This window comes from Cydia amplana, chromosome 11 (assembly GCF_948474715.1).
Source record: "Cydia amplana chromosome 11, ilCydAmpl1.1, whole genome shotgun sequence".
Classification (NCBI taxonomy): domain Eukaryota; kingdom Metazoa; phylum Arthropoda; class Insecta; order Lepidoptera; family Tortricidae; genus Cydia; species Cydia amplana.
The window spans coordinates 10,149,175-10,174,802 of record NC_086079.1 but is presented as its reverse complement, the minus strand read 5'-3'; the positions used below and the strand labels follow the sequence as shown (position 1 = coordinate 10,174,802).

Below are 25,628 nucleotides of genomic sequence, written 5' to 3'. Positions count from 1 at the left end.
AAAACGTGTTCATTTCCCACTTTTACCAGGGCAATCAACATGCTTAAACTGCCTCAAACAAACAACAACAAAACAAATTAACTTCCCATTGTTCAAAATGTTGCATTTAGCAGTCTCGCGACGGGAGCGCTCGTCAATCAAACGCCGGAGGGAGCATCGTTTCCCTGCCACCCTTAATTATACGACGTTTACTTGTTTATCCTTATTATAGCGGAACATATGACGAGCTTGAAAACGTCTTTTTCTCAAAAATTGACTGCAAAGTCGACGTTGCCGGTTAAAAAATAGGTCGCGAAGTGCGTAGTTTATGGTAAGTCAAAAATTAAAAAGTTAAAAACATTGCAGTCTCAATTTCGGGACTGCAATGTTGCATATACAAATTCCATTATTTGTCGAGTTCCAAACTTTTTAAAAGTTGAAATGGCCATATCAAATAGGCCCATTAAACAGCCAAACAGATGATCAGTACTTATTATTATAATGTTGGCACCGCGGCTATTTAGGTGTCTCAAATTGGTTGGCATATTTTCAGCAGAAAAATACACTTCTATTTTTTTAAGGCGGCAAAGCAAATATTTTTAATGGTTTTACTTTTTTCTGTGAAAATTAGAACATTGATTCCTTAAAATATCTCTATGACTATGACTCGGCTGGAAGGCTACTTGCTGGTTTCGGATTCAATTAAACGGACTCCCAAGGTCGTTCGTTTAAAACGAATCCTCAGTCAGCAAGTAGCTACTTCCGAGCCTCGACAATAATGTACTATTAACCGTAACCTACCTAAGCTAAAGTAAACGCAACTACCTACAACTCCGTTCCAATATGTATGACGCGAGGAACCATCTTCAATAAAATGATGACATTCAACAAAAAAGAACCGACTTCTAAAAACAGTATGCCATTATTGTACACCGTACACCAGCAGCATCAGCAGCCTTGTCAGCGGTTCCACTTTATTTGGTTACCGAAAAGCATAAGTTTCTAAAATAAAAATTACCAAATCACTGAATGTGTGCCCTGCCCTTACTTGAAGAATTTCCAAATTCCCATCATTAAATCCTGACGTGATTGCAATGAGACTAACTTTGAAGTATGTATAATATCCTTTAAAAATAACAAAAAGATTTCGAAACCGATCCAGCAGTCTGGCTACTACCTTTTCGCTAATATGTACGTAAAATTATAATCACTTTTCAAATTTCATTTCATTTCATTTCATTTCATTTATTTAACATTAAAAGTCATGTGCATTACAGAAGATGTTAGTAGAATGTAGTCAGTACATGACACCCGGGTAGGGCGCATAATGTTAGTACTTATGAGGTACCCAATTTCCTACTTATATATGTATATGTATTTTATTCTAGTGAGTATACCAATTATAATGCATGCATATCTAATTTAACTAAACACTTAAAATAATGTTCGAGAAATTAAATTCTGTATTAAATGTCATTTTCGGTTACCAAGGTTATTAATATTATACAAACACATATCTAGGCAGAGATGTGACTTATTTGAAATACTTGTATTTAAAATGCAAATACTAAATGCAAAATACCTATTTTGTATTTTGTATTTAAATACCTTTTGAAGAAAACTATTTTGTATTTTATTTGAAATAGTTTTTGGGACCTATTTTCTATTTTCAAAATACAAAATACTTTATAGTAGGTAATGTAGGTAGGAGTTACAATCTCTTCTGATGTTACAATCCTGGCAACTCTCTCATACTGTTGAATCTGTTTAGTAACGTCGCACATGACCACAAGCGTAGCGAGTGGTTAAAAAAGTGGAATCTTGAGTGTTGCGAGGGTTTCAAGGTACGAGAGGAGAACAAACTTTTCTGCCCTGATGAAACTTTTCTGCACAAACGAGACGTTTTCATCACACTAACGAGAGGCATTATACTAGCTGTAAAACATTACAAATCTAAATTAATGCTTTTAAAAATTGTCCGTTATAAACCATCATCCATCCATCCTTCCGGTTAATATGAGCAAACAACTAGAAATTTGCACTTTAGATAGAGGACTGATTGATACACTGTTTTCAAAGAATGAAGAGAGTCTTTTCAATTCGGATATTCTGAGTAATACTTTTTAATTCAGACTAGGTATTCACTATTCAGAGTACCTTTTATCGCAAAGTATTTGTATTTTTAAAAAGTATTTTGAAAATACCTATTTTGTATTTTGTATTTGAAATACAAATTCAAAAACTATTTTGTATTTTGCATTTGAAATAGTATATCAAGGAAGTATTTGTATTTTGTATTTAAATACTTTTTATAAAGTATTTTTCACATCTCTGTATCTAGGTTTATTTTTAAATGTCAAAGTTAATAAGTACCTACTAATGGTTAAGGTGGTTCGATTTTCATACAAAATTCAATCGACTTTCATTAAGTAACTACACACTATTACTACATAAATATTTCCGCATTTATCTTCTTTCGAATATCCATTTTTGCTAAATGAATAGGAAAACAATGTTTCATACAGAAATCATGCAAAAATCATAGTTAACTTTTCATCAATTTTACGTATGTGTGCGTCACAAATGTCGTGTACGGATACATTTGCGACGTTGCCATACCATTTCCGACGTTGCCGGGCTGACTACGGCGCGAATTTGAAGTGCCGTCATGTTTAGCGCAATTTTGTTGACCTACCCGATTTTGTTGAATAAGTACCCGAAGTTCGTCAGCTTAGCTAATAACTATCATGGCGCGTTTTGTAAACAGTCGCTTTTTTGCTTACAAACGGAAGGTTCCTGGTTCAAACCCCAGTCATTGTATGCTGGGACATAACTTTTTGTATTTTTTTTTACACCTACATTTCGTGTTGTGTTTTTTATTTTTATTTAATTTTTCTTATTTTCAAAAATCGATGGATTAAGTATGGGCTAAGCGTATTCGTTTAATTTTTACAAAGATAATTAGAAATTATACTCTACCTAATCTCTTTGATTTTTACAATCAGGACATCCTCACAGCAATAAAAAAGAAATGTATAAAATTTCCTGTGGTTGAAAATAATGGAATTTTGTCTATGAATGAAAAACACAATTATTCCTAGTTACTACCAGGTATGTAAATTATAACTTGATTATAACTTTATTAGAATCCATATTGTTGCATCATCTTTCTTCCTATTACATTAGATATTTTTTTCTATCATGATTCATGATATTATATTTCTTTCAGGTACAGGGACTACTACGGATAACAAATATAAAAAAATGTACTGTAGGTACTTGAATTAAAAAAAAAATGTTTTCCTTTTATTTTATTTTACAATTACCTACTACTTTATTAGAGGCTGGGCAGTAAGGGATTGCTTTACTTGTAGAACAAACTATTAGCGCTTTAAAAAAACTGATACCTGACACTTACAAACTGGACTTCCTTGGGCTTATTCTACTAAGAATCGTCAGTAGGTATTCTCCATCGTAGCATAAAAAGATATCCTAAAATGTCGGTCATCACGTCAGGTTTTAGTATCAAAAATGTTTCCCAGCCTGCGTGACGTAGCGGAAACTAAAACTTCTATACAAATATTTGGGACATAGTTTTTATATTAGCTTCAGGATTCAACAAGAATATGCTAGTGATTCTGAGTTGGAAGAACCCAAAAAGATCATAATCTGTGAAAATCAGGTATTGATTTTTTTTCGAAAACGTTGATAATGTAATTTATTGATAATAGCTACCCGCCCCGGCTTCGCACGGGTTAACAAATTATACATAAACCTTCCTCTTGAATCACTCTATCTATTAAAAAAAACCGCATCAAAATCCGTTGCGTAGTTTTAAAGATCTAAGCATACAGACAGACAGACAGAAAAGCGACTTTGTTTTATACTATGTAGTGATAGTGATGATGATGATACTGAATATCTGGGGGAAGCGCTGGTGGCCTAGCGGAAAGAGCGTGCGACTTGCAATCCGGAGGTCGCGGGTTCTAACCCCGGCTCGTACCGTCGTACCAATGATTTTTCGGAACTTTTGTACGAAATATCATTTGATACCTATTTACCGGAACCTATTTATATACCGATACCTATTTTTCGGTGAAAGAAACCAATGTGAGGAAACCGGACTAATCCCAATATGTTTACTCTCTGGGTTGGAAGGTCAGGGCAGTCGCTTTCGTAAAAACTAGTGCCCATGCCAATTCTGGGATTAGTTGCCAAGCGGACCCCACGCGAGGAAGAAGAGATTGAATATCTGGGAGACCGACCAAAGCTCAGAAAACATATAAAAACCCAAAAATGCGCGTTTTCTCACAGATCAGACCTAGCTAAGAGATCAAACCCCTTATAGCAAATTTCATCGAAATCGTTAGAGCCGTTTCTAATATCATCCAAATATATAAATAAATATATATATAATAATTGCTCGTTTAAAGGTAAGATAACACAAAAAGGACAAAAATAAACAAAAAGAAATTACCTACTCGCACCAGTCTTGAACCCCAATCCTCTTGCACGTATTTCCACGAACATACCGTAACGCTATTGCAGTATACTTACGTTGTGTGAAATTGTCTACTATAAGCATCACGGAAACACTGTTTGCATGTGTGAGTTATGGTAGGAAAAAGCATGACAGCAACACTCCGTCGACTTTAAAGGGTGGTTTTTGCACAATGAAGTATTCAATGTTTATTTTAATAGTTCAATATTTACTTAAAGAGTTCGCTAAACATACTTTTAAGTATACAAATACCAAGACCATTCCATAAAAAAATTAAACATGAAATTTTGCGAAAGTGGCACCATCTAGCGAGGGTTAAGCTTTGAGTAACCTAGTCGAACCACCTTAATGCTTTGTGTCAATACGCAATAAATTATAAAGATCATACACAGACTTTAAAATACAAGTAGGTAATGACAACTGTGGATAATATGTATACTTAATTAAAAGCTTGTGTAGATTTAAATCATTGATTTTGTCACAGATGTTAATATTAGATAAGAGAATCCATTTATGCGGATAAGTGAACACTCCTGATATTTAAATGTCAGTACGTAAAAATCTTCAGGACTTCTCCGGTCCGCATATAGTTATGTGAACTTGACGATCGACAGAATAATATTTAGCATTTATATAACTTCAAATGAATCAATTAGGAAAACTGGCTCTTTCGTAGCCTTTCCCTATTTCTCCAAAGAAATGTAGGTACCTGCTGATAAACATGCCGTTGCGTGTCCATGATTTATTATATACAAGGTAGATAAACGGCACAGCTGAACACGCGAAAAATATGACGAAGCCAGGTGTGTTATTTGTTTTACACCCTTGTAAACCCCTGGCAAAGTTGTTGTTTAACCGCTCGTGCTAATATTGATACCCGAGCAAGCGAAAGACTCGCTACGCTCGTGGTTCGAATAATGGAATCTTGAGCGTTGCGAGCGTTTCAAAGCACGAGGGTTAAAAAAAATATGCCCCCGAGTGAAACACAAAATTTTTCACCACACCAACCCGAAGCAAATATTAAATGTAAAATATCAAACAAAATCAAACCAAATCCAAATGAATGTTATTGAATATTTATCATCCAAAATCATCATTTAAAAGTCAATTCTACCAGCAAACATAAGAAAACAACTCAAAATTTGCATTTGATTACTTTGCCTCACATGTGAATAAAATGCAACTTTGCTATCGGTTTTTGAAGTGCAAAGTAAGCCTTTCCGAGATGGTGTGATGAAAAGAAAGTTGTTTATCCATATCCGATGAATATCCTTAAAATCCATAATCTAGCGTAGAAATGACATCTCACATCTCTAGCGATAAATTATAATTAAATGTCCTTATCCTTCTGTGCACACATATTTAGAGTTCTATTCTATATTCAGATCTAGACTGAACTGCATGATATGTTAATACTGTAATTTCTGCAATTGTCTGTAACTTGTATTGTGAACCAAATAAATAAAATATAAAAATACCTGCTTAGGCACTGATTAATGCACCTCTATATACAACTTTATGTATTTGTTATGATGGCTATATATATATATATGTCGGAGCGAGACACCAGAAGGACGTATTGCAGCATTACAGTTCATAGTTAGACGCCTGTATAAAATCCATTAGCAATGTTTGGCTACGTAATACTTGCTTGTAACTAAATAATAAAGTTGCGCAGAGAGTATAACGCCATCTATTGGTGTATTGTTGAACGAAAATGACAGGTAGAAGGCTTTGGAACGTCAAGAGGGGTATCTTGAGTGAACGTAGGCACGAGCAGGCATTTTTGTCGTTATGTTGGTAGACTGGTCAGGCAGGTTTACCAACTTGAATTGGAGGCGGGAGCGGTTGGCTCCGCCGCTGGAACTGGCTTCTTTCTTCTTGATCGGACCGCGCTAGAGATCGGACGTTAGCCAAGCTCGTGCCTAATTCGCTACGTTCCTGAAGGCTTACACCTGAAGGATTATTCTGAAAGCTTATAGATTCTCACGTTCTTTAACCGTTTAGCTAAGTGTTTTATTCCAAGTGTTATTTTGATTTCTTATGTGCCATTATAAGCTTACTTTTGTAAAATAAAGAAACTATGTGTTGTTTTGAAAAGATGTGTCCCGCCGAGTTTGTTGCCGGGTTAAATCTTCTCGAGTCAGAGGTGTAGGGTTGGAGCCGGTGTAGTTTGACTTGAATAAAGATTTGAACGGATTTATGCGATCTTTTTATTTTCAAATCACACCTTTTAAAACTAAATAGCAATTAGTTATTTTTATCGCTTAGTCCTAAAATAATAATAATGGTAGGCACTAGTATGGTTAACAAGTCCGAATGTTTATTTCATGCGTAGGTAGCATACCTACTATTTTGGCTGTGAAGTAATACATCTAGGTACTACCCCCACGCGCCCACCGCCATCGAGACCATCCGTCCCCGACATCAGCAAGTGGGATCGATGCGGAGTTTCATGTATTGCTTACACAGCCACCTGGGAGCGTGGTGTATTTCTGGTGACCTACATTCCATAATCTGAACACGTGGTAAGGTAAGCTCACGTGTCTAACCTTGATTGAATGGCGAGTGTAATTCATTGTTATTTGGTGAGAATTATTGTGAAATTGTGAATTATGATTGAGGCAGTCGAGCATAGCGGTCGTTACGTGACGTCATGTCTGGGATCGTTGTTTCTTCATAATTAATTTTTGTAATCCATTTAAATTGAAGCGATCTTGAGTTATTTTAATTTGAAATCCGTACTGTTAATTAAAACCAAGTATTAGCTATCACGACGTGATATTATTCATCGCTCACTTGTGAATCTACCCTCAATAATTGATTTTTCATGAAAATACAATTAATTTTTAAAATCCATTTAAATCTAAGTGATCTTAAGTTATTTTGGTATGAAATCCATATTGTTAATTAAAATCAAATATTGGCTGTCGCGACGTGATATTATTTCATCGCTCACTTGTGAATCTACCCTCAATAATTGATTTGAAAATACAAATAATTTTTTAAAATCCGTTGAAATCTAAGTGATCTTAAGTTATTTTGATGTGAAATCCATATTGTTAATTAAAATCAAATATTGGCTGTCGCGACGTGATATTATTTCATCGCTCACTTGTGCATCTACCCTCAAAAAATATTTTTTTTTTCATGAAAATACAATGCACCGTTAGAAATAAAATTGATCCTGCTGATTTGCCAATGCAAGGATTATGTAATCTTTACCCTGTAACGTTTAGTAATTAATAAAATTGCGACAAATTATTGCTCGTAATGCCGTGATAGATCACAAATCGTGCATACTATGGAAACATGAGCTACGTATATGAAAATTAATGTTACAGTGTCCTGCAGCCAGAGCCGAGCGAACTTTGCAGACACCATTACGCCCGTGACACAGAAGCAGCTGTGCAGTATCTTCTGTGCTGGAGATTTGGAAATAAAAGGACAGGTTTCGTTCTAATTGTTTATTAGTGAATTTTATTTTGAGTGTAATGGCGAAGCATAAGTCGAACGTAACTAATAAGCTGTCACTTTTCGTATTGGCCCATTTTACAGTGTTACTTATTTTTGGAACACGTGTTTTTTTGTTCATAGGATGAAAGAAAACGCACTCATTGAAGTTTAAACTTTATTCTGAGATTTTTGAAGCCCCGTATACATTGAAAACATGTTTTTTTGTGTCTGCCACCTTGCATTTCATAAACCTTTTGAGTTTAGCCTGCATACATGATGAACCTGATACCGTGCAAATGATGATTTCAGTAACAGCCAGCTATGTTGAACCACATCGTGTCTCACGCAATCTGCCACAGCAACGGCAACGGCAAGCGGAAAGGATCAGCCTCCGTGCTTGGGTTGGACCTCACCACCACCACCTTTGACTTGGTCGCGTGCATCATACTTTATTAAGCTGGTGAGCAGTTCCCATTTCGTTGGGATTATTTTGAGATGTTTTACTTCTGCATAGAAGTCTTGAGCAAGTTTCTGTTGTTAAAGCTAAAGAAGAAAGCTATCTTTAGTGATTTTGATCAGTAATGTTCAGTTTCAGTTGATTAGTTGACGCTGATAGTACCAATGGTTCTGAGTAACATGATTTAAAGACCTGTTTTTATTTTTTTGGAATTCACTGTTAACATTGTTTTGCTTTCGACGGACTGAAAGCTTGTACTTTTGTAGGACTGAAATTATGCCCGATGGACTGGGCACTACTGTTTTGCTTTCAATAGACTGAAGGCACGCCCGATGAACTGGGCAATACTGTCATGCTTTCGATGGACTGAAAGTACGCCCGATGGACTGGGCACTAGTGTTTTGCTTTCGATGGACTGGGTATTGTTTAGTGACCGCATCAGAAGTGCCGGAGCATGTAAGAGGTGCACGTGGTCTGCTTTTTATGTGCAGAATACTCTTTGCGAGGAGTAGCACTTACGCAGCTGAGATGGTTACTTCTGACGAGGGTCTGGTATCTGCCGAAGGACTGGCAGTGCACCGAAGGACTGGTGTTGTTTTGTTAAAAATGAATTCCCGTTTATGTACTGTGTTCATATGAGTAAAATTGGAACTATCAATTCAGAATCTTATTTATTTTAAGATGTCTTACAAAAATTTCGATCACATATGACCATTTTTTTTTTTTTTTTTTTTTTTTTTTAATGCCAGATAATTTTCCCGTAAATTGATATTGACGACAATAGTAGTGATACTGTCGAGCAATGAATTAGAGCTGTTGTGATTTGTGTTTTTGATGTTTGGGATTGTTCTGTTTTTACATAAATTTGAGAGTATCCGCCAGATGGAGGCGATGATTATTGGAGTGTATCCGTTAGATAGCGGCGATGATTACTGATGATTATTTTTATTTAGTCGTTGCTCGATGGACTATTTTTGACTAGAGAATTGAGGATTGTTAAAGTAATTTTGAACAATTATTTTTTCTGGTTTGATTGATAACAAAGTTTGATTTTAATAGTAATTTGGGTGAGAACCAAATTGTTGGTCAGGAATGACCGAGCGATGAGATACTGTGCTGTATGTTTTGTTTCAGTATCAAATGCATACACCCACACACGAGGACGTGTGTAACGCAGGACGGCCGTGTCGGAGCGAGACACCAGAAGGACGTATTGCAGCATTACAGTTCATAGTTAGACGCCTGTATAAAATCCATTAGCAATGTTTGGCTACGTAATACTTGCTTGTAACTAAATAATAAAGTTGCGCAGAGAGTATAACGCCATCTATTGGTGTATTGTTGAACGAAAATGACAGGTAGAAGGCTTTGGAACGTCAAGAGGGGTATCTTGAGTGAACGTAGGCACGAGCAGGCATTTTTGTCGTTATGTTGGTAGACTGGTCAGGCAGGTTTACCAACTTGAATTGGAGGCGGGAGCGGTTGGCTCCGCCGCTGGAACTGGCTTCTTTCTTCTTGATCGGACCGCGCTAGAGATCGGACGTTAGCCAAGCTCGTGCCTAATTCGCTACGTTCCTGAAGGCTTACACCTGAAGGATTATTCTGAAAGCTTATAGATTCTCACGTTCTTTAACCGTTTAGCTAAGTGTTTTATTCCAAGTGTTATTTTGATTTCTTATGTGCCATTATAAGCTTACTTTTGTAAAATAAAGAAACTATGTGTTGTTTTGAAAAGATGTGTCCCGCCGAGTTTGTTGCCGGGTTAAATCTTCTCGAGTCAGAGGTGTAGGGTTGGAGCCGGTGTAGTTTGACTTGAATAAAGATTTGAACGGATTTATGCGATCTTTTTATTTTCAAATCACACCTTTTAAAACTAAATAGCAATTAGTTATTTTTATCGCTTAGTCCTAAAATAATAATAATGGTAGGCACTAGTATGGTTAACAAGTCCGAATGTTTATTTCATGCGTAGGTAGCATACCTACTATTTTGGCTGTGAAGTAATACATCTAGGTACTACCCCCACGCGCCCACCGCCATCGAGACCATCCGTCCCCGACATATATATATATATATAGCAAATTTTTTGACAGCAGCATACGAAAGGTTAAAAAGAATGCACCACGCGATTTTATATTGTAATTTTATAAAAGATCCAAGAAGCGCCTACGCCGACAAAAAGGCAATCGTGCAACACTCGATATAGCCGGAGACTATATTTTTTTAGCTAGGCGTCGGTCTGCCAAAGAGGGAACTCTTCTAACAGTAATTTATAACGTAAAAATGCTGGAGGAAATAACATTTGTCAAGGTTGATAAGGACTGATAAACAAAACTTTTCCATATTTTACTTCCGACAAAACTACAAACAACTGAAGGGTCAAAGGTTGACTGCTATGGAAAAGTTTTCTTTATCAGTTCTTTATCAGTATTGCTTGATGTTATTTCTTCTAGCATTTTTATTCCATATTTGAATGTCAAAAGAGCTTCATTTAGGTCAATTTGCCAAGATTTTCTCGATAAACATTAAAAAAAAAGAATACGTTTGTATCCAAATTTCACCTATAAATTCTTTAACCATAAACCCAACAGATTTTTGGTCGTTGTTTAAGTTAAAATTTAACATAATCATGTAGAACTATTAACAACACCTATGTAGTTACATGCTGTACCGCCTACAACTTAACTGAAATAAATGAAAAGTGGAAAAATTCACTATCTCGGGCGAGGCACGAACCCACGACTCTGGATCACTAGTCCTTGCTCTGCCAACTGAGCTACCGAGACCCCACTTACACACGCAGACGTTACTGCTTAATACAAAAAAAATCTGCTTTGTCCAAAGGTTAACTGGTAGAGAATGCCTCTGAATGAAATTTTCTATTATGCTATAAATATTAAATAAATAAATATAGGATATCACAGACATATTGATTGTAGGTGTCTTGTTCGTATTTTTTTCCGCCATATTGTTCGTATATAATATAAAAAGCGGCCAAGTGCGAGTCGGACTCGCCCATGAAGGGTTCCGTAATTTATGACGTATTAAAAAAAACTACTTGCTAGATCTCGTTCAAACCAATTTTCGGTGGAAGTTTGCATGGTAATGTACATCATATATTTTTTTTAGTTTTATCATTCTCTTATTTTAGAAGTTACAGGGGGGGGACACATTTTACCACTTTGGAAGTGTCGCGCAAACTATTCAGTTTACAAAAAAAATGATATTACAAACCTCAATATCATTTTTGAAGACCTATCCATAGATACCCCACAGGTATGGGTTTGATGCAAAAAAATTATGAGTTTCAGTTCTAAGTATGGGGAACCCCCAAAATTTATTGTTTTTTTTTCTATTTTTGTGTGAAAATCTTAATGCGGTTCACAGAATACGTCTACTTACCAACAGTATCTTATAGTTTCGGAAAAAAGTGGCTGTGACATACAGACGGACAAACAGACAGACAGACAGACATGACGAATCCATAAGGGTTCCGTTTTCTGCCATTTGGCTACGGAACCCTAAAAAGGGCATTATACCTACTTATAAACACAGTAAATAACTTGAAATCTTGACAGAACTACAGTTCGATTAAATTAGTATTTGGTTACACTTCCATTACAAAAACAAAAAATAACACATTATGCTAATAAATATAATTATGAAAATTAATACATAGACGAAATACATAAGATTTCGTATTTCACGTTGACAGTCAACCCAATGAACCTTGACACGTGACGTGAATGTGTACAAAGATAACAATGAAAAGGAAAATCACTTAGTATTAATAAGAATATACTAATTATTTCAACGATTCCACTTCATATCTCTAAAAATAAAAAAGCCGGGATCCTGATAATATAACGAATATTAAGATACAAAGTCTTAAGTTAAAGTTGTAGATACAAAAGAGGCGGGTCACCTTATATTATTCGTATAACGAATCAGATAATTATAGTTATCAGTGACGACGTAATAGGTAATTAGCAGAATCACGCGTTTAAATGATGTGAACGACATGCTTGTCACCCGCAGAGGGTGTTTAGAACTATCATATCCAACGTCGACCAAGCGTGTCGGCTCAGGCTAAACGTACACGTGTGATCTCCTATATAATACGGTCGTTACGGATTGATAGGCCAAGTTATACTAGGGGCAAGCTCACTACCGAGGCTAAATGTTTATGAATTAGGGGGCAGTACTCTCACGGGGTGTGTATTGTGTATGTTGCACCTCCAAACTTCACCTATAAGGATCAAACTGGTATCAAAGCAATTCGATAGAGATAAGTCTATATTGATTTGATAGATAGGCCTGCCAGTAACAATTATAGAAGTAAGATATGAATTAACCTAACGTATAAATTAAATTTACCTAACCTAACTATTAATAACCTTATTGATAACGAGTTTGAGATTATGTTATACGTATCGGGACTATGTACTTTGAAAAAAATCTCGTATCTCACACTGCTACTCAAAGTTGCTAGAGCTCAGAGTAAAATAAATGACAAAAAATAAACAAAAAATGAAAAAAATCTTGTCTGATTTTAGTAAGAGTAGGGGCATTAAATTGCTCGTTGTTTATGGAGTTAGAAAAACATATTACTGATCACGACTCAAATGGCACCCTGTATAGTAGGGTCTTTAAACACAATTAATATTCACTGCCAAGAACCCGCTAGGTGGGTTCATTTTGTATTGGAAATGAGGCGTTTTTAATGGAAGTAAATACTTCTGGACATAATCGCTCCGCAAGTTGAAAAGAAATGTGGACCCCTTCCTTTTAACTTTTGCATCGGGTGATTCGGGGGTTTAAAAAAATATGAAGCATTCAAAATCGTCACTACATAGTATAAAACAAACTCGCTTCCCGCTGTCTGTCTGTCCCTATGTATGCTTAGATCTTTAAAATTACTCAACGGACTTTGATGCGGTTTATTTAATAGAGTGATTCAAGAGGAAGGTTTAAGTATAGTTTGTTAACCCGTGCGAAGCCGGGGCGGGTCGCTGGTAAAGTATAATAATGAAGAAATAAAACTATTAAAACGCAATATAATCCGTTTTATAATAGTTGGTTTTTGTCTGTTGCTTTTTTGTATCGCATGAAGGTCCGTCCCTCTATGTAAAGTGTCCGTATGTTATACTTAATAAAAAAAAAACAACTATCCAAGTGTTCCTTCCTATTCGCACATGGCCGATTAATAAGGACAATGAATAAAAAAACAACAACTGTCAGTACTTGCGCAATGACGTGATTCGACGGTTATTTTCCCTTTAGCAGGTCACTCCCTCCCAGTTATCGAAGTGAATGTAAACAGCTCGCGTCTCCCGCCCAAGCTACTCTTGCTAGTCAAGTATTTAGGACATGCGATTTGCGTCAGTGCCCGTCATTGCTGTGACGTGCTTGGCCGAGGAATGCTTATTCAAAAGATCATAGTTCAACCCTCCCGTTTTATCATTATGAGCCTACTCGTACTGCGGGTAAATGACAGTGTTTATTTAAAAAAAATCAATAGCGCAATATTCGCAATCAATTAGTCGGTTGAGAATTGGTAGTAATTGTACACATCATTTATTTTTTTCGGTTTTCATGGACCATTCTATTCATTTCTAATATGACATATCCACATAAGGCCTGTACTGTAAAGTTTTTTTACAATTTCTGCATATGAAGTCAGAAGACGAGTTACTATTTTCTGCTTACGTGACTAAATTTGCTACATTTTAGGCTTTAAATTGACACAACTAATATTTTACTGGAAAACTAGTCTTGAAATTAAATATTCCGCCATTTTACAAGCATTTATTATGTCAATAGCCTAAAATATCACTCACTAGTGCATTTTGTCCTTATACAGCATTTGTAAAAAACTTTTCGGTAAGTACGCACCTTACGTATAATTAATAATTATGTATTTATTTTTCTGCGAAGGGGCTAATCAGTATTGATTTGCGACCTCAACACATTTGATAAACATGGCCCCGTTACGTAATCTGTACAATATCTAAACTAGAAACAGACACTAGGTATCTACAGAACGTGCGATGTGAGAATGAATTTTGAGTATTTTACTTGTTTCATTTTATAGTCACGCAGTAAGTTAGGTTAGTAATCTTATGTACTAGTATTGTATTGCCAATAAACATGTCTTTTGAGGTTCTTGCGGTTCATCTCAACAGTTGGTTTGTCTTAGGAAAAGACAGCACAATGTTGACGGTTTATTCAATTATAATTGAAACTCGATTAACATCCCACGTCACGTTCTGTAATGTATGTACCTAGTATAGCAGTTGTGTGAGTTGGGGTAATTACCTTGTTTGCACTGGCTCTCTAGCTGCTGCAACAGATCGCTGGCGAGCTCGGCCCGGCTGGGCTTGGCCTCGGGCGGCGATGGCGGGTACAGGCTGGACAAGTCTTCCTGCAGGACGAACTCGCCCGATTCGATCTTCGTCGCAGCGCTTGGAAAGCTCTTAAGTATATCTGTCAACAAAAAAAATGTTTAAATAATTGCCTTGCATAAAAATAGTTTTAACGAACACAGAAAATAAAATTATATTTATATTTGCGATTATATTTCGTAAGTTATATGTACTTTATATAATATGAACATGAATAGCACATTTATTTCGCCTCAGTCCTAAAAGATTACATGTTTAACAGTCACAAAATGAAGATTAAAAAATAGGGCTAGTTTGCAAATAAAACAACAACAAAAAACAATTAGCTTACGTTGTACAAAATTAAACTGGAAATTTCTACACAGTTCACAAAGTCCATTATTTTGGTAGCAACACATTTTCACTTCAAAATATTTATTTTATAAATGCAGAAAAATACTAGAGGTAGTTAACTGATTTAAATAATACTGGCAATCGTGTTTAATTAATAAATTAAGCGTTCGCTGAATATATCTGGCGAGCTTCAAGGTAATCGTAAGAAGCTTAGATAAGTAATGGACAAAATACAACGGGACTCTAGAGACGTCAGTATATATATGAACGTTATCTCGCACGATGTTACGTCAAAGCAACGCCCAGATAGTCTTCTGTCATACTCTCATAACAATATTTTTTCTACTCCCGTACTTTTATTTGTCATTTAAAGGGTCGTGCACACACCTTTAAACCCCTATCTTATAGTTGTCAAGACAAGACTTTAGTCTATTCCCCAAAAAAGTATTTGTGCATACACGCAGTATCTTTTTGGCACTTTTACGATACTTCGTGTAATCACCACTTTAAAAATATTGTATGAAATACATTGTTGCCAACCTAATTTTAATTGTCATCTCTGATAGATGAGTGAACCATAGATATGTTTTTTTTTCATTCATTCTTTTTCCGCCCGTACCCTCCATTCAATGTTACTTCTTGAATGAAAAATATTTGTTAAATTTACAATTTTATTTCAAAGTAAATGCTTGGTCGTAGAAAAAGTATTGTATGCAACGTTGTTTAACTGACAAGGAAGGATACCCAACTGGTCAGCTCCGATTTGATTAATTTTTATATATGTTATAGAGTAGTCTAAAATAACGGACACGTATTTTTTTTAGCTGCCCATACTCAACATCCTGGGAGAAATTGGCCTCCAAAGTACTGAAAAGTGACAAAACGCACTAACTTCTGTAGACAGTTTTGTTCAAGAAAATTGCTAGTTAATTACTGGTTTGAATATATGTCGGAGAACATGAAAAAATAATGGACACGTGTTTTTCTATTTTGGCTCAAGCTTTTACAAAAAAAAGCACACTTCAAAGTTTCATACTTGTCATCGTTTCACGCGCCTTACTTCAGTACCGTATGTTCACGTCGCCCGTCCGGCGCCGCCAACACATTGCCGCGCGCCTGCAGCTCCGCGTTCTCCACGATACCACGCGCCTAACAGGGTATTCAAATATTTCAAATGTATACTTTTAGGATCTTTGATGTTTTAAAATATGCTAGGACTTAATGTCCGTCGGTTAACAACCATGACAACATTCTTCACTACCGGCAAGTTTTTAGTTTTCATGATAAAAAAAACGAATAAAATAACCAACGTGAAGTTCGAGTGAAAGGATGAGAAGTATGAAACTTTGAAGTGTTTTTTTTGTAAAACACAAGTTTGAGCCAAAATAGAAAAACACGTGTCCATTATTTTTTCATGTTCTCCGATATATGTATATTCAAACCAGTAATTAACTAGCAATTTTCTTGAACAAAACTCTCTATAGAAGTTAGAGCGTTTTGTCACTTTTCAGTAATTTGGAGGCCAATTTCTCCCAGGAAGTTGAGTATGGGCAGCTAAAAAAAAATACGTGTCCGTTATTTTAGACTACTCAATAACAATATAAAAATTAATCAAATCGGAGCTGACCAGTTGGGTACCCTTCCTTGTGAGTCAAAAAATACTCGTGGCGTCTTTATTAACAATTTTCGGCTTCGCCTCAAATTGTTACTGACGCCACTCGCCTTTTTTGACCTCTCTTAAACAACGCACATACGTAGATTTCCCCAATCTAGGCGGCCAAAAACATTTTATCGTATAATCGAGTTTAATATGGGATATTTAATAAAAAAAACCTTGTATTCTTTTATAATTAAATATTATTTCAATAAATAAGTAAAAAAAAAGTAATAAATTTTTTTATATAAAAAATTTATATCAAAAATTAATTTAAGCTATAAAAATACACTTTTGCATCTTAGTCATTTTCATATACAGTATAAAATAAATAAAAGTATACAAAAAACATAAAATTTACAGAATATGAGAATACTTTTATTATCTATTCGGCTCAGCAGCCATTAATAATTCCATTGCTTCGCTGGAAAACGTCTTGTGTGCCCTTTTGTTTTTGGTCCTCGTACTGCTCAAAAGTGGGTCCGAGGTTAGCAGTAGCCTGTGGTCCTCCTTTTGGTCCGTTCACTCGATTCCGCAAATAATTTGTTGGGACGACCCTGCCGATGAATCGTTTCACAAGGGATTTCGAAGGTTCCTTCCAACCAAGCCTGATTTTGAGTTAAAAACAGATCTTCTCTCCTCTTTGCAGTTATCCACCTTTGCTTTATTTGTGCCTTAAAGTTCGAAAACTTACGTTTGAGGTTCTTTTTACTTTCTTCGGTGTGGCCATAACACTCCAAGAGATTATTTTCCAATTTCTCCAAATTTTCACTGAAACTTGGTAAATTCTGTTCTTTTATCTGTTCATACAAATATTTACGAGTCACTTCTTTAATACCAGAAGCACTGGATAACTCTGAAATAAAAAAAAAAGAATTATGTTAAAGTAGAAAAATGTGAAGACGTTTTAGAGTTTTTGCCCTGTTAACTTAGATTGGTTTAGAAATTGCGAGTAGCACGTAGTAGCAGCCGTTTTCACCGGTTTTGTTATGTTTAATATGTAACCAAAATTTTAAAATATTAATGGTCGCTGAGACGGACTAAAATGCATTTCAAAACAACCTTTAAACTTTGATAACTAAGAAAAAGTACCATTAAAAAAGGTCTCAACTTTAACTTATCATTTAGTATGAAAATAAGGTGAAAAGAATAAATTTTATGAAGCAAATACATAGATTCTTACCTGAATTATTAGAATCCATCACGTTAACGTCACTTTAGTTCGTAAAAAAATAATTATGAACTTTGTAAGTAAGAGTAAATTTAACGCACTTAAAACTGATATGGACACTGCTACCGATGATCTAGTTTTGAATACCTGTTGATAAGCACATGCTTTATCAAATAAGTTAAATAGGGTGGGGGTGGGTCCCCAGGAATGTCAACTATATAAGGTAATTAGTAAATTATACCGATAATGAATTTCACTAATTGGACTTTTGGCCGCCTAGATTGGGGAAATCTACGTATGTGCAACGGTTGCATAAAATACTATTACAGTACATCGGTTTTTGACATATAAGGTGTAGTTGAATTCGTCAGAATTATGGTAGTGACACAGGCTATACAATTTTGAAAAAAAAAACGTTCGCAAATGAAAAATGGAGAGGGGGGAGGTTTGTTATTTTTCTTACTGCAGCAATATGGGTACCAAATGAAGGCTAGTGAAAAGACCACTACAAAAATATATGTATGTCAACAGTCGGGCTTTTTTGTTTCTTTTAATAATAGTTGCAGTTTTATGTAACAGAAAATGATACTTTTTTAACATTATGTAAAGAATATTCACAGTCACTTGGTATGTATTTTGGACTAATCCATTCAGCCGTTTTCAATTTATCCGAACCGAATCCGAATTAGTTCGAAGTCTGTGGATTGTGAAATTTTTGAACGTTTTCTAATAATTTGTTAGACCAAGTATTGAAAATGTTACAGTATGTTATATATTTGTGATCTACTCACAAAGCCCTTTCATTTGGTATCTACATGGTATGTTTAAGCGAAAATAAAAATTGTACTACCGACTTCATGACGTCACAACAACTACCCCCACCACTTTCGCGCTTGTCATCTCATATATTTGGGTTCAGGGCATTACACTGAATGCATCGATACCATATTCACCCATATCCGAGACGACATGAACGAAAACTAACCTAAAGCCCGAGAAAACGGCCCTATATATACCTGCTATATATTTTTGTTAACATTGGAAATAAAAGAAGTGGCAGGATAAGGGACAATCTCGTGCTTTAATAGCTTTTCGGTTTGTTTTTTTCCTGATTATGTGCCACGTCATTAGTAATTTACACTGTGTACAACATTTTAGCATTCGCCGATTCTTAGTTTTGTACGAAAAATAACTAGTCGCTCTGCGACTTGTAGTCCTCGCAAGTCTCAATCCGCCATTATGATACAAAAATCAGAAAATGAATCTACAAAAAAACCAAGGCAAAATTATCGAATTATTTATTAAATTTAAAGCAGGAGCAAATACAGTACTCGTATAAGTAGGTAAGCCACCAGGTTAAGAGAGAAATATTTTTTTAAGATAAGCGTATCATGGGAGAGACAAACTGAAATCTAAGGTGTTTTAGTGAAAACAGTAGGTAAGATTTAACACGTGTAAGAGTAAACAGCTTAATAATGGTGGGTTTGGGAAAACCCATTTGTCTGAATAAATAGTTATATTAAGTAAAAATACGCAAAGTGCTCTTTTTCGACATCATGACCACGATCAGCAATGATTGCGTTAATAGAACTTGATTACAACCGAATTCCCTAATTTTAACAATTTAGTTTATGGCGCCAACTTAGAAATTAAATTCGAAATGAAAGTCAAATTAGCTCCCCGTAATCAGGTAATTTTCATTTTTTAAATTAGTCTGTTTGTGTCTAAGCTAACAAAATTAGGGCAAATGTGCCTGAAGAACTACGCCTACATATTGCTGGGTCGGAATTTCAGGAACTTTCCTTCTCTTTAAATATCAGACTCCAATCCTACGAATTTGAACAAAAAAATATTTCGAGTATCTTCGCAGGTGACCCTGCCTAAGGTGACTATACCCTGCATACCATATTTGCTGATGAGTGATGGGATGGCCATAACCTATCGAGCATAATATATGAACAATAAATGTCCAGAGGTCAAGACTAATCTGACCAAGTAATCAAAGGGTCTAAAAACTCCCCATATTGTTCTGGACAGTCCTCAAATAACTTAAACGAGTTTTCTGTAGCCGATTTCCCTACTATTCAATCTTGTTTCAAATGGTACCCTGTTATTTAAAACAAGATGTTGCAAGTGGCAAAACATATTTTTAATGGATATCAGACAAACAGTGGAAAAAGCAGAATGAAATCCTAATCAATAACATCGGTCTATGGATGATATAAATGAAAAACAAATATGTTTTTGTAAGAGAATGACGTGATTCGTTATCAGCTACAATCCAGTTGCTAGCTGACCGCCTGATTATAAGACACACCCACGAATTCGACCTAGTGATAACTGCAATGGATGGAAACTTTATACAACAATCAAGATAAACATTTAAATTTAAGATATTAAGTAATGTCATTTCATATCTTTACTATCTCCACTAACTTAGAATTTCAAATCAGTTATGTTTGATTAAACATTATCTGTGATTTTTTAAAGGTGTGTTTATATCCCAGATAAAACCTTAAATTAACTACCCAATCAATTATCGATATACCATTTTTGTACTAATATGACAAATTAGGGTAATTGAACTAAAAGGAAATAAAAACAAAGATTACAATTGATATGAATAATTTGCAATAGTCATTTTCATCATGGGAATTTACATTTTATTTGAAATCAAAATGTATTATTTATTACCTAAAGACTTAACAAAATCAAAATATTTGTTTATAGCAAAAGTAATTTATTTTCAACTCCGATATCCATTAGAATAATAAGTTATCGGTTCAACCGATACTAATCATGCATACAGTTCGTGATCATAATACATAGCGTTTTGAAGAACTATACCTAAGATGCTCAAGGCCAAATATTGTATTTCATTCAAAAAACATAGATTACATGTATAATTGTATATTGCAATGTACACTGTACAAGGTGGTGGTCAATGAATAAATAAATAATCCTTGAAGAGACTACACGCCTCGTCCTATTTATTACTCCCTAATTGATTAGTATTGTGCAAAAGATAAGAGAAGAGATGCTACTCTTTGCTATCTTCACGACTAAAGTTAAAATAAAATTAGATTGATATCTAGTCAAATCGTTGCGTAGAATAGAAACCATAGATATTACGGTTGCTACACTACGTGTATTTAGCAACAAGACATGGAAATGTACAGTAACGAGCTTATTTCGATAACATGTCGGTAATATTACTGACCTTATTCCTATCGTTATCGTGTGCATGAGGTGAATTCGTGGGGGGTGGTGCGAAAGCATCCAACAGTGATTAGTTTGATTAAAAACACATATCAAATGCGGCTGACACAACAAACTTATAATTAGATAAATGAAGCTGTCGCCGTCGCTAATTAGACCCCCTGCAGATAATCCCGTGAACCCTGAACAACTGTCTTGACTGCGCAGTTATTAAAATTTAACGACTAATGTCATATTAAAAGAACGACGAAACGTAAATGTGTTGCATTAAAATGTTATTTAACAATAAAGAGACGACTTCACAAAACAGTATGTCCGCGCCATAATTTTATGGCTCGGACCAAGAACTAAGAGGAGTGAAGCATCACTTCATCTTTCCGCGTTTTTTGAAGGGGACGAGGTAGGACACAAATAAACTATGCAAATATACAAGATTTTCTTTCATTACCACTCACCACAGACAATCCAACCTCTAGACATAGCATAGTCGCGCTACCCCCTCTCTGCCACACATACGGTAGCGTTACTCCATCTTCGAGTCAATCCCGTGCCGTGATTGGTCCGTGTCTTTGAACGGACCAATCACGGCACGAGATTCGGTCACCTCGTCCCCCCGCACCCCCGTATTTTTGGCAGCATCGGTTTCATGAAAGAATTGGCCTAAGCTCAGTCGAGAGGTTGGATTGTCAGTGCCACTCACCCAAACTATAACAATTCAACAACTCTAATTTAAAATATGATGCTAATGCAAAAAAAATGCTTACACTATTTCTTACAAGGATGTAGGTACCATCGAGTCCAAAGTTGATAAGTATCATAGTTTCTTGCAATTGATTACAGATAAATAGCCCGTATTTCCTTAAATGGATATGGTGACCATAAAAAGTCAAAATCTTTCATTCGTCAAGTTCCAACACGATTTTCTTTAAATCTGTTCGTATAATTACTTATTGGTAGTAGTAATAGTAGTAGCAGTAGGTAGTAAAATTGGCAAATTCATATTATATAGGTAAAAAAAACTATAATATTTAACGCGTTTTACATACGATCCCTAAATGTGTTTTCTTAGTTAAATCGCCTGGTTAATTAACCTTAAGAAACAACGCCATCTAGGTTTAATATACCTTGCAGTTTTCAAGGAACTGTAGTTGATAGTGATACTGAGTTAGTAGAGTAACAATACTCAAAAATTAAAATATGTCTCGTTTAGAACTAAGCTTAAGATCTATAGAGCCTACTTAATTCATTATACATATTTTCTTTCAAATATGAAGCCTTTTATTAGTAGATTTGTGTATTAGTAGACTTACATATGTGTGGCAAATTTCAACTTAATTGGTCCAGTAGTTTCGGAGAAAATAGGCTGTGTCAGACGGACAGACAGACGCACGAGTGATCCTATAAGGGTTCCGTTTTTTCCTTTTGAGGTACGGAACCCTAAAAATGACTACTTATTAAATTTTAGGATTCAAATCGGGTTTATTTATTAGAATTAACAGTCATTATTAATACGAGTAGGTAGTATACGGGTAGGTGGGTTCTTATGTTTATAGGGAGCGTGCATGAACTATAGGGCAGCAGCAGGACAGCATAGGAGCCGTCAGATTTTTGGCACGAGGCGTTAATGTGAATTTTTTGCTTCCGATGTAGCCCAGAAGATGGCAGAACCTACTATGAACAAGAAAACGTACGCAAACGGTAGATGGTATAGCACTTGCTTTGGCAATGTACATGGTTATGTTTCCGATTCAGGCCACAAGATGGCATATCCTCCAACGCGCCCGTGCGCATGTAGGGACCTATAGTAATGCATACGGTATCCATGACGATAATATAATCACCACAGAACATATTAAAGAGGTTAGAATGGCTATCGCGCGCAGTTAGTATCGGAATCGGTGTCGCCGCTCGTTCCTCTCCACATTTACTAACACTCGCGCAACGGTAGTAAAAACTTGTGTGCGTGGTGAATGGATACGCCTCCTTTAGACAGATTTGATGTCTGGCTTCTTAATCTGAAGGTTATTGTGGCGCAAAAGGCATGTTTACTTCGTTTTTCGGTCTGCGCGAGCGAGTAGCATGCGAGCGTTTGCTCAAAACCGGCGGCGACACGTACCCTGCTCGCATCGCCATTCTAACTTGTTCTGTGATAATCACATACACTTGCTGTATACTAGGAGTATAACGCCATCTCTCAGTGATACTGTGAACTTTTTCTACATTAAGCAAGTGCGTACGCAAACATTTTCACGACCACAAGCAGCAGTTTGCAGACATGTATAAAAATGGGTAATCAAGTTCTTTGTCCCTCGTTGTCTGGATACGTATTTAAATCGTCAAACGTGTTTGTTTATTTTTATTTCATTTGGTAACTATATTAACCCCTTCTTTTAAATTTAAGGGATACCAGTTAGTAGCATGTTAGTAGAATTTGTTTCACTCTTTTCCTAATCAACTGTTGCTATTTTCTTGTCTATATATGGTGGCGTGGCTCATCTCACAACGGTAACTTGTTGCATTGGATGTACTTAATTAGATATACGAAAGCAAAGACCGAGAGTAGCCTTTACTATCAGATTTAACCTTTCGGAGCTAGATGTCTGGTCAGAAAAATCTTCTTCCAGTGCTATCTCCTACCGCCTACCGAAGGTCATAGCCGTATCATGAGGGGTATACGGACTTTAGACACAGCCGCGCGGAATAATTAAATTAAAATTTAAAGGTTCCGTCACACAGGCGCGTTTTCCGGGCGGGGCGTGTGCGTTTTATATGTAAAAGCGGCGCGCCCCGCTCACGCCCCACCCGGAAAACGCGCCTGTGTCACGGAACCATAAGACTGTTTGAAGATATTTGAGCCATGAATTACGACTTTGTCCGGATGACCTTTTCCCTTGAATCTTACTCTGAATAATGAGTTGAAGGAGTTCATTCCTCTCGTTTCGCATGATATGGACCAAGGTATTGCAGCTTGCGTTTTTTGACTACCATTAAAACCTCTTTACTAACTACAGCACTCTCTCGTTAGATATTTTATCCCTTATGATATTTTCAGGATTCGTCTGTTGTAGTGCCTTGTTGTCTGTCCAAGCGTTTGCACATATTTTTGGTCAGTGTCCACGATTCTACTCCGTACAGAAGAACCGAGGAAACATAGTGCTGTGCTAAACGCACCCCACAGAAATCTACACCAGTAGAAATCTTCAGCGAAAGTTTTTAGAGATGTCCGAGTTTCATGAAAGCATTACGCGCCTGTTCAATCCGACACTTAACACGACACATTTCGATGCTGTGTGTGATCAACTGATCACTCTGGTTGTTTACAATGCATCCTAGGTACTTATAATACTGAACTCTCTGAACTACCTTTACAACTAATACCTGGCCAGATAAATAATCAGTTATAATTCAAATTAAAAGGCTATCTCACTGGGAGTTTTGTCAGGTCAGTGGCGGATTTGCCCATCAGGCCCATCAGTAGGCCCGGGCCTACGGCGACGAGATTTTAGGGGCGGCAAATTGTGAATAAAAAAACCCTGATGATGATGATAACAAGAAATAGGTAACTCAAAATATAGTCAGTATGATGGGTGTTGAGAAAGGGGCTGCTACATGACCTGGGGCCTAGGGCAGACTGCAAATTGGTCACGTTCAAAAAACATGTTTTAACCAAATAGATAAGAAATGTATATAAAGGTTTAATACTATCAGCAAATTTAGAGGGAAGAGCTAAGTTTACTCTCATTAACATACCACGTGTAGATAAATGTCCTTTGCATGTGCCTTCGTTAATACATTACAGATATCGTTATTGTCTACTACGCCTTCAGTTAATTCGAGCGTAAAAAGCGTCGGGGCAGAGGTTAGACACTGTTATCGAGACAAAGTCTGGCTCGTGAGCACAGGCACTAGATACATCTTAAGATAATGCGAGGGAGTGGTTAACAGGATGTGATAACCTGATAACATACAATGTATTCTTACTTGATTTATTAAGTTTTTAAGTGAAATTTTACGTTAGAAATGGTACAGATGATGTACTTATTGGAAAGCTCATTTCTATAAACTATTAGTTTAGTTAGTAGTGTTAGTTAACAAATATACGCAACAAAACAAGAGGACTACCCCTACGGGAACGCACGCAAGCGTGCACGCATGGAGCGTGCATTTGGTGGCCGAGGCGTAATGGCAATTAATTAAGCCTAAGGACACATACACTTCCAGGGGTTACCAATTTATTTAACAAGTTCTGAGTTCTATCAGGTGATGAGTGATAACACTGATAACACTTGTCAGAAGTTGACTTCCACATTGCATCAAAAAAAAATAAACAAGGGGTTAATGCTCTTCAGATAAAAAGTCGTACGAATATACTAAAAATAAACTGTATGTGCCTAAAGTCTATTTTTTTATTCCGTAGACTGAAATGACAGTTAATAGTATGAAATGACATTTCA

At 36.0% G+C, this 25,628-nt stretch overlaps 1 protein-coding gene across 1 annotated transcript in view; it reads right to left on the bottom strand.

Moving 5' to 3' along the window:
* Nucleotides 1-25,628, bottom strand: part of LOC134652470 (activating transcription factor of chaperone) — a 44,198-nt gene that overhangs the window by 5,177 nt on the left and 13,393 nt on the right. The window contains exon 4 of the mRNA XM_063507661.1: nucleotides 14,712-14,879. Within this exon, the coding sequence (XP_063363731.1) occupies nucleotides 14,712-14,879 (168 nt within the window). The remainder of the gene's footprint in view (nucleotides 1-14,711; nucleotides 14,880-25,628) is intronic.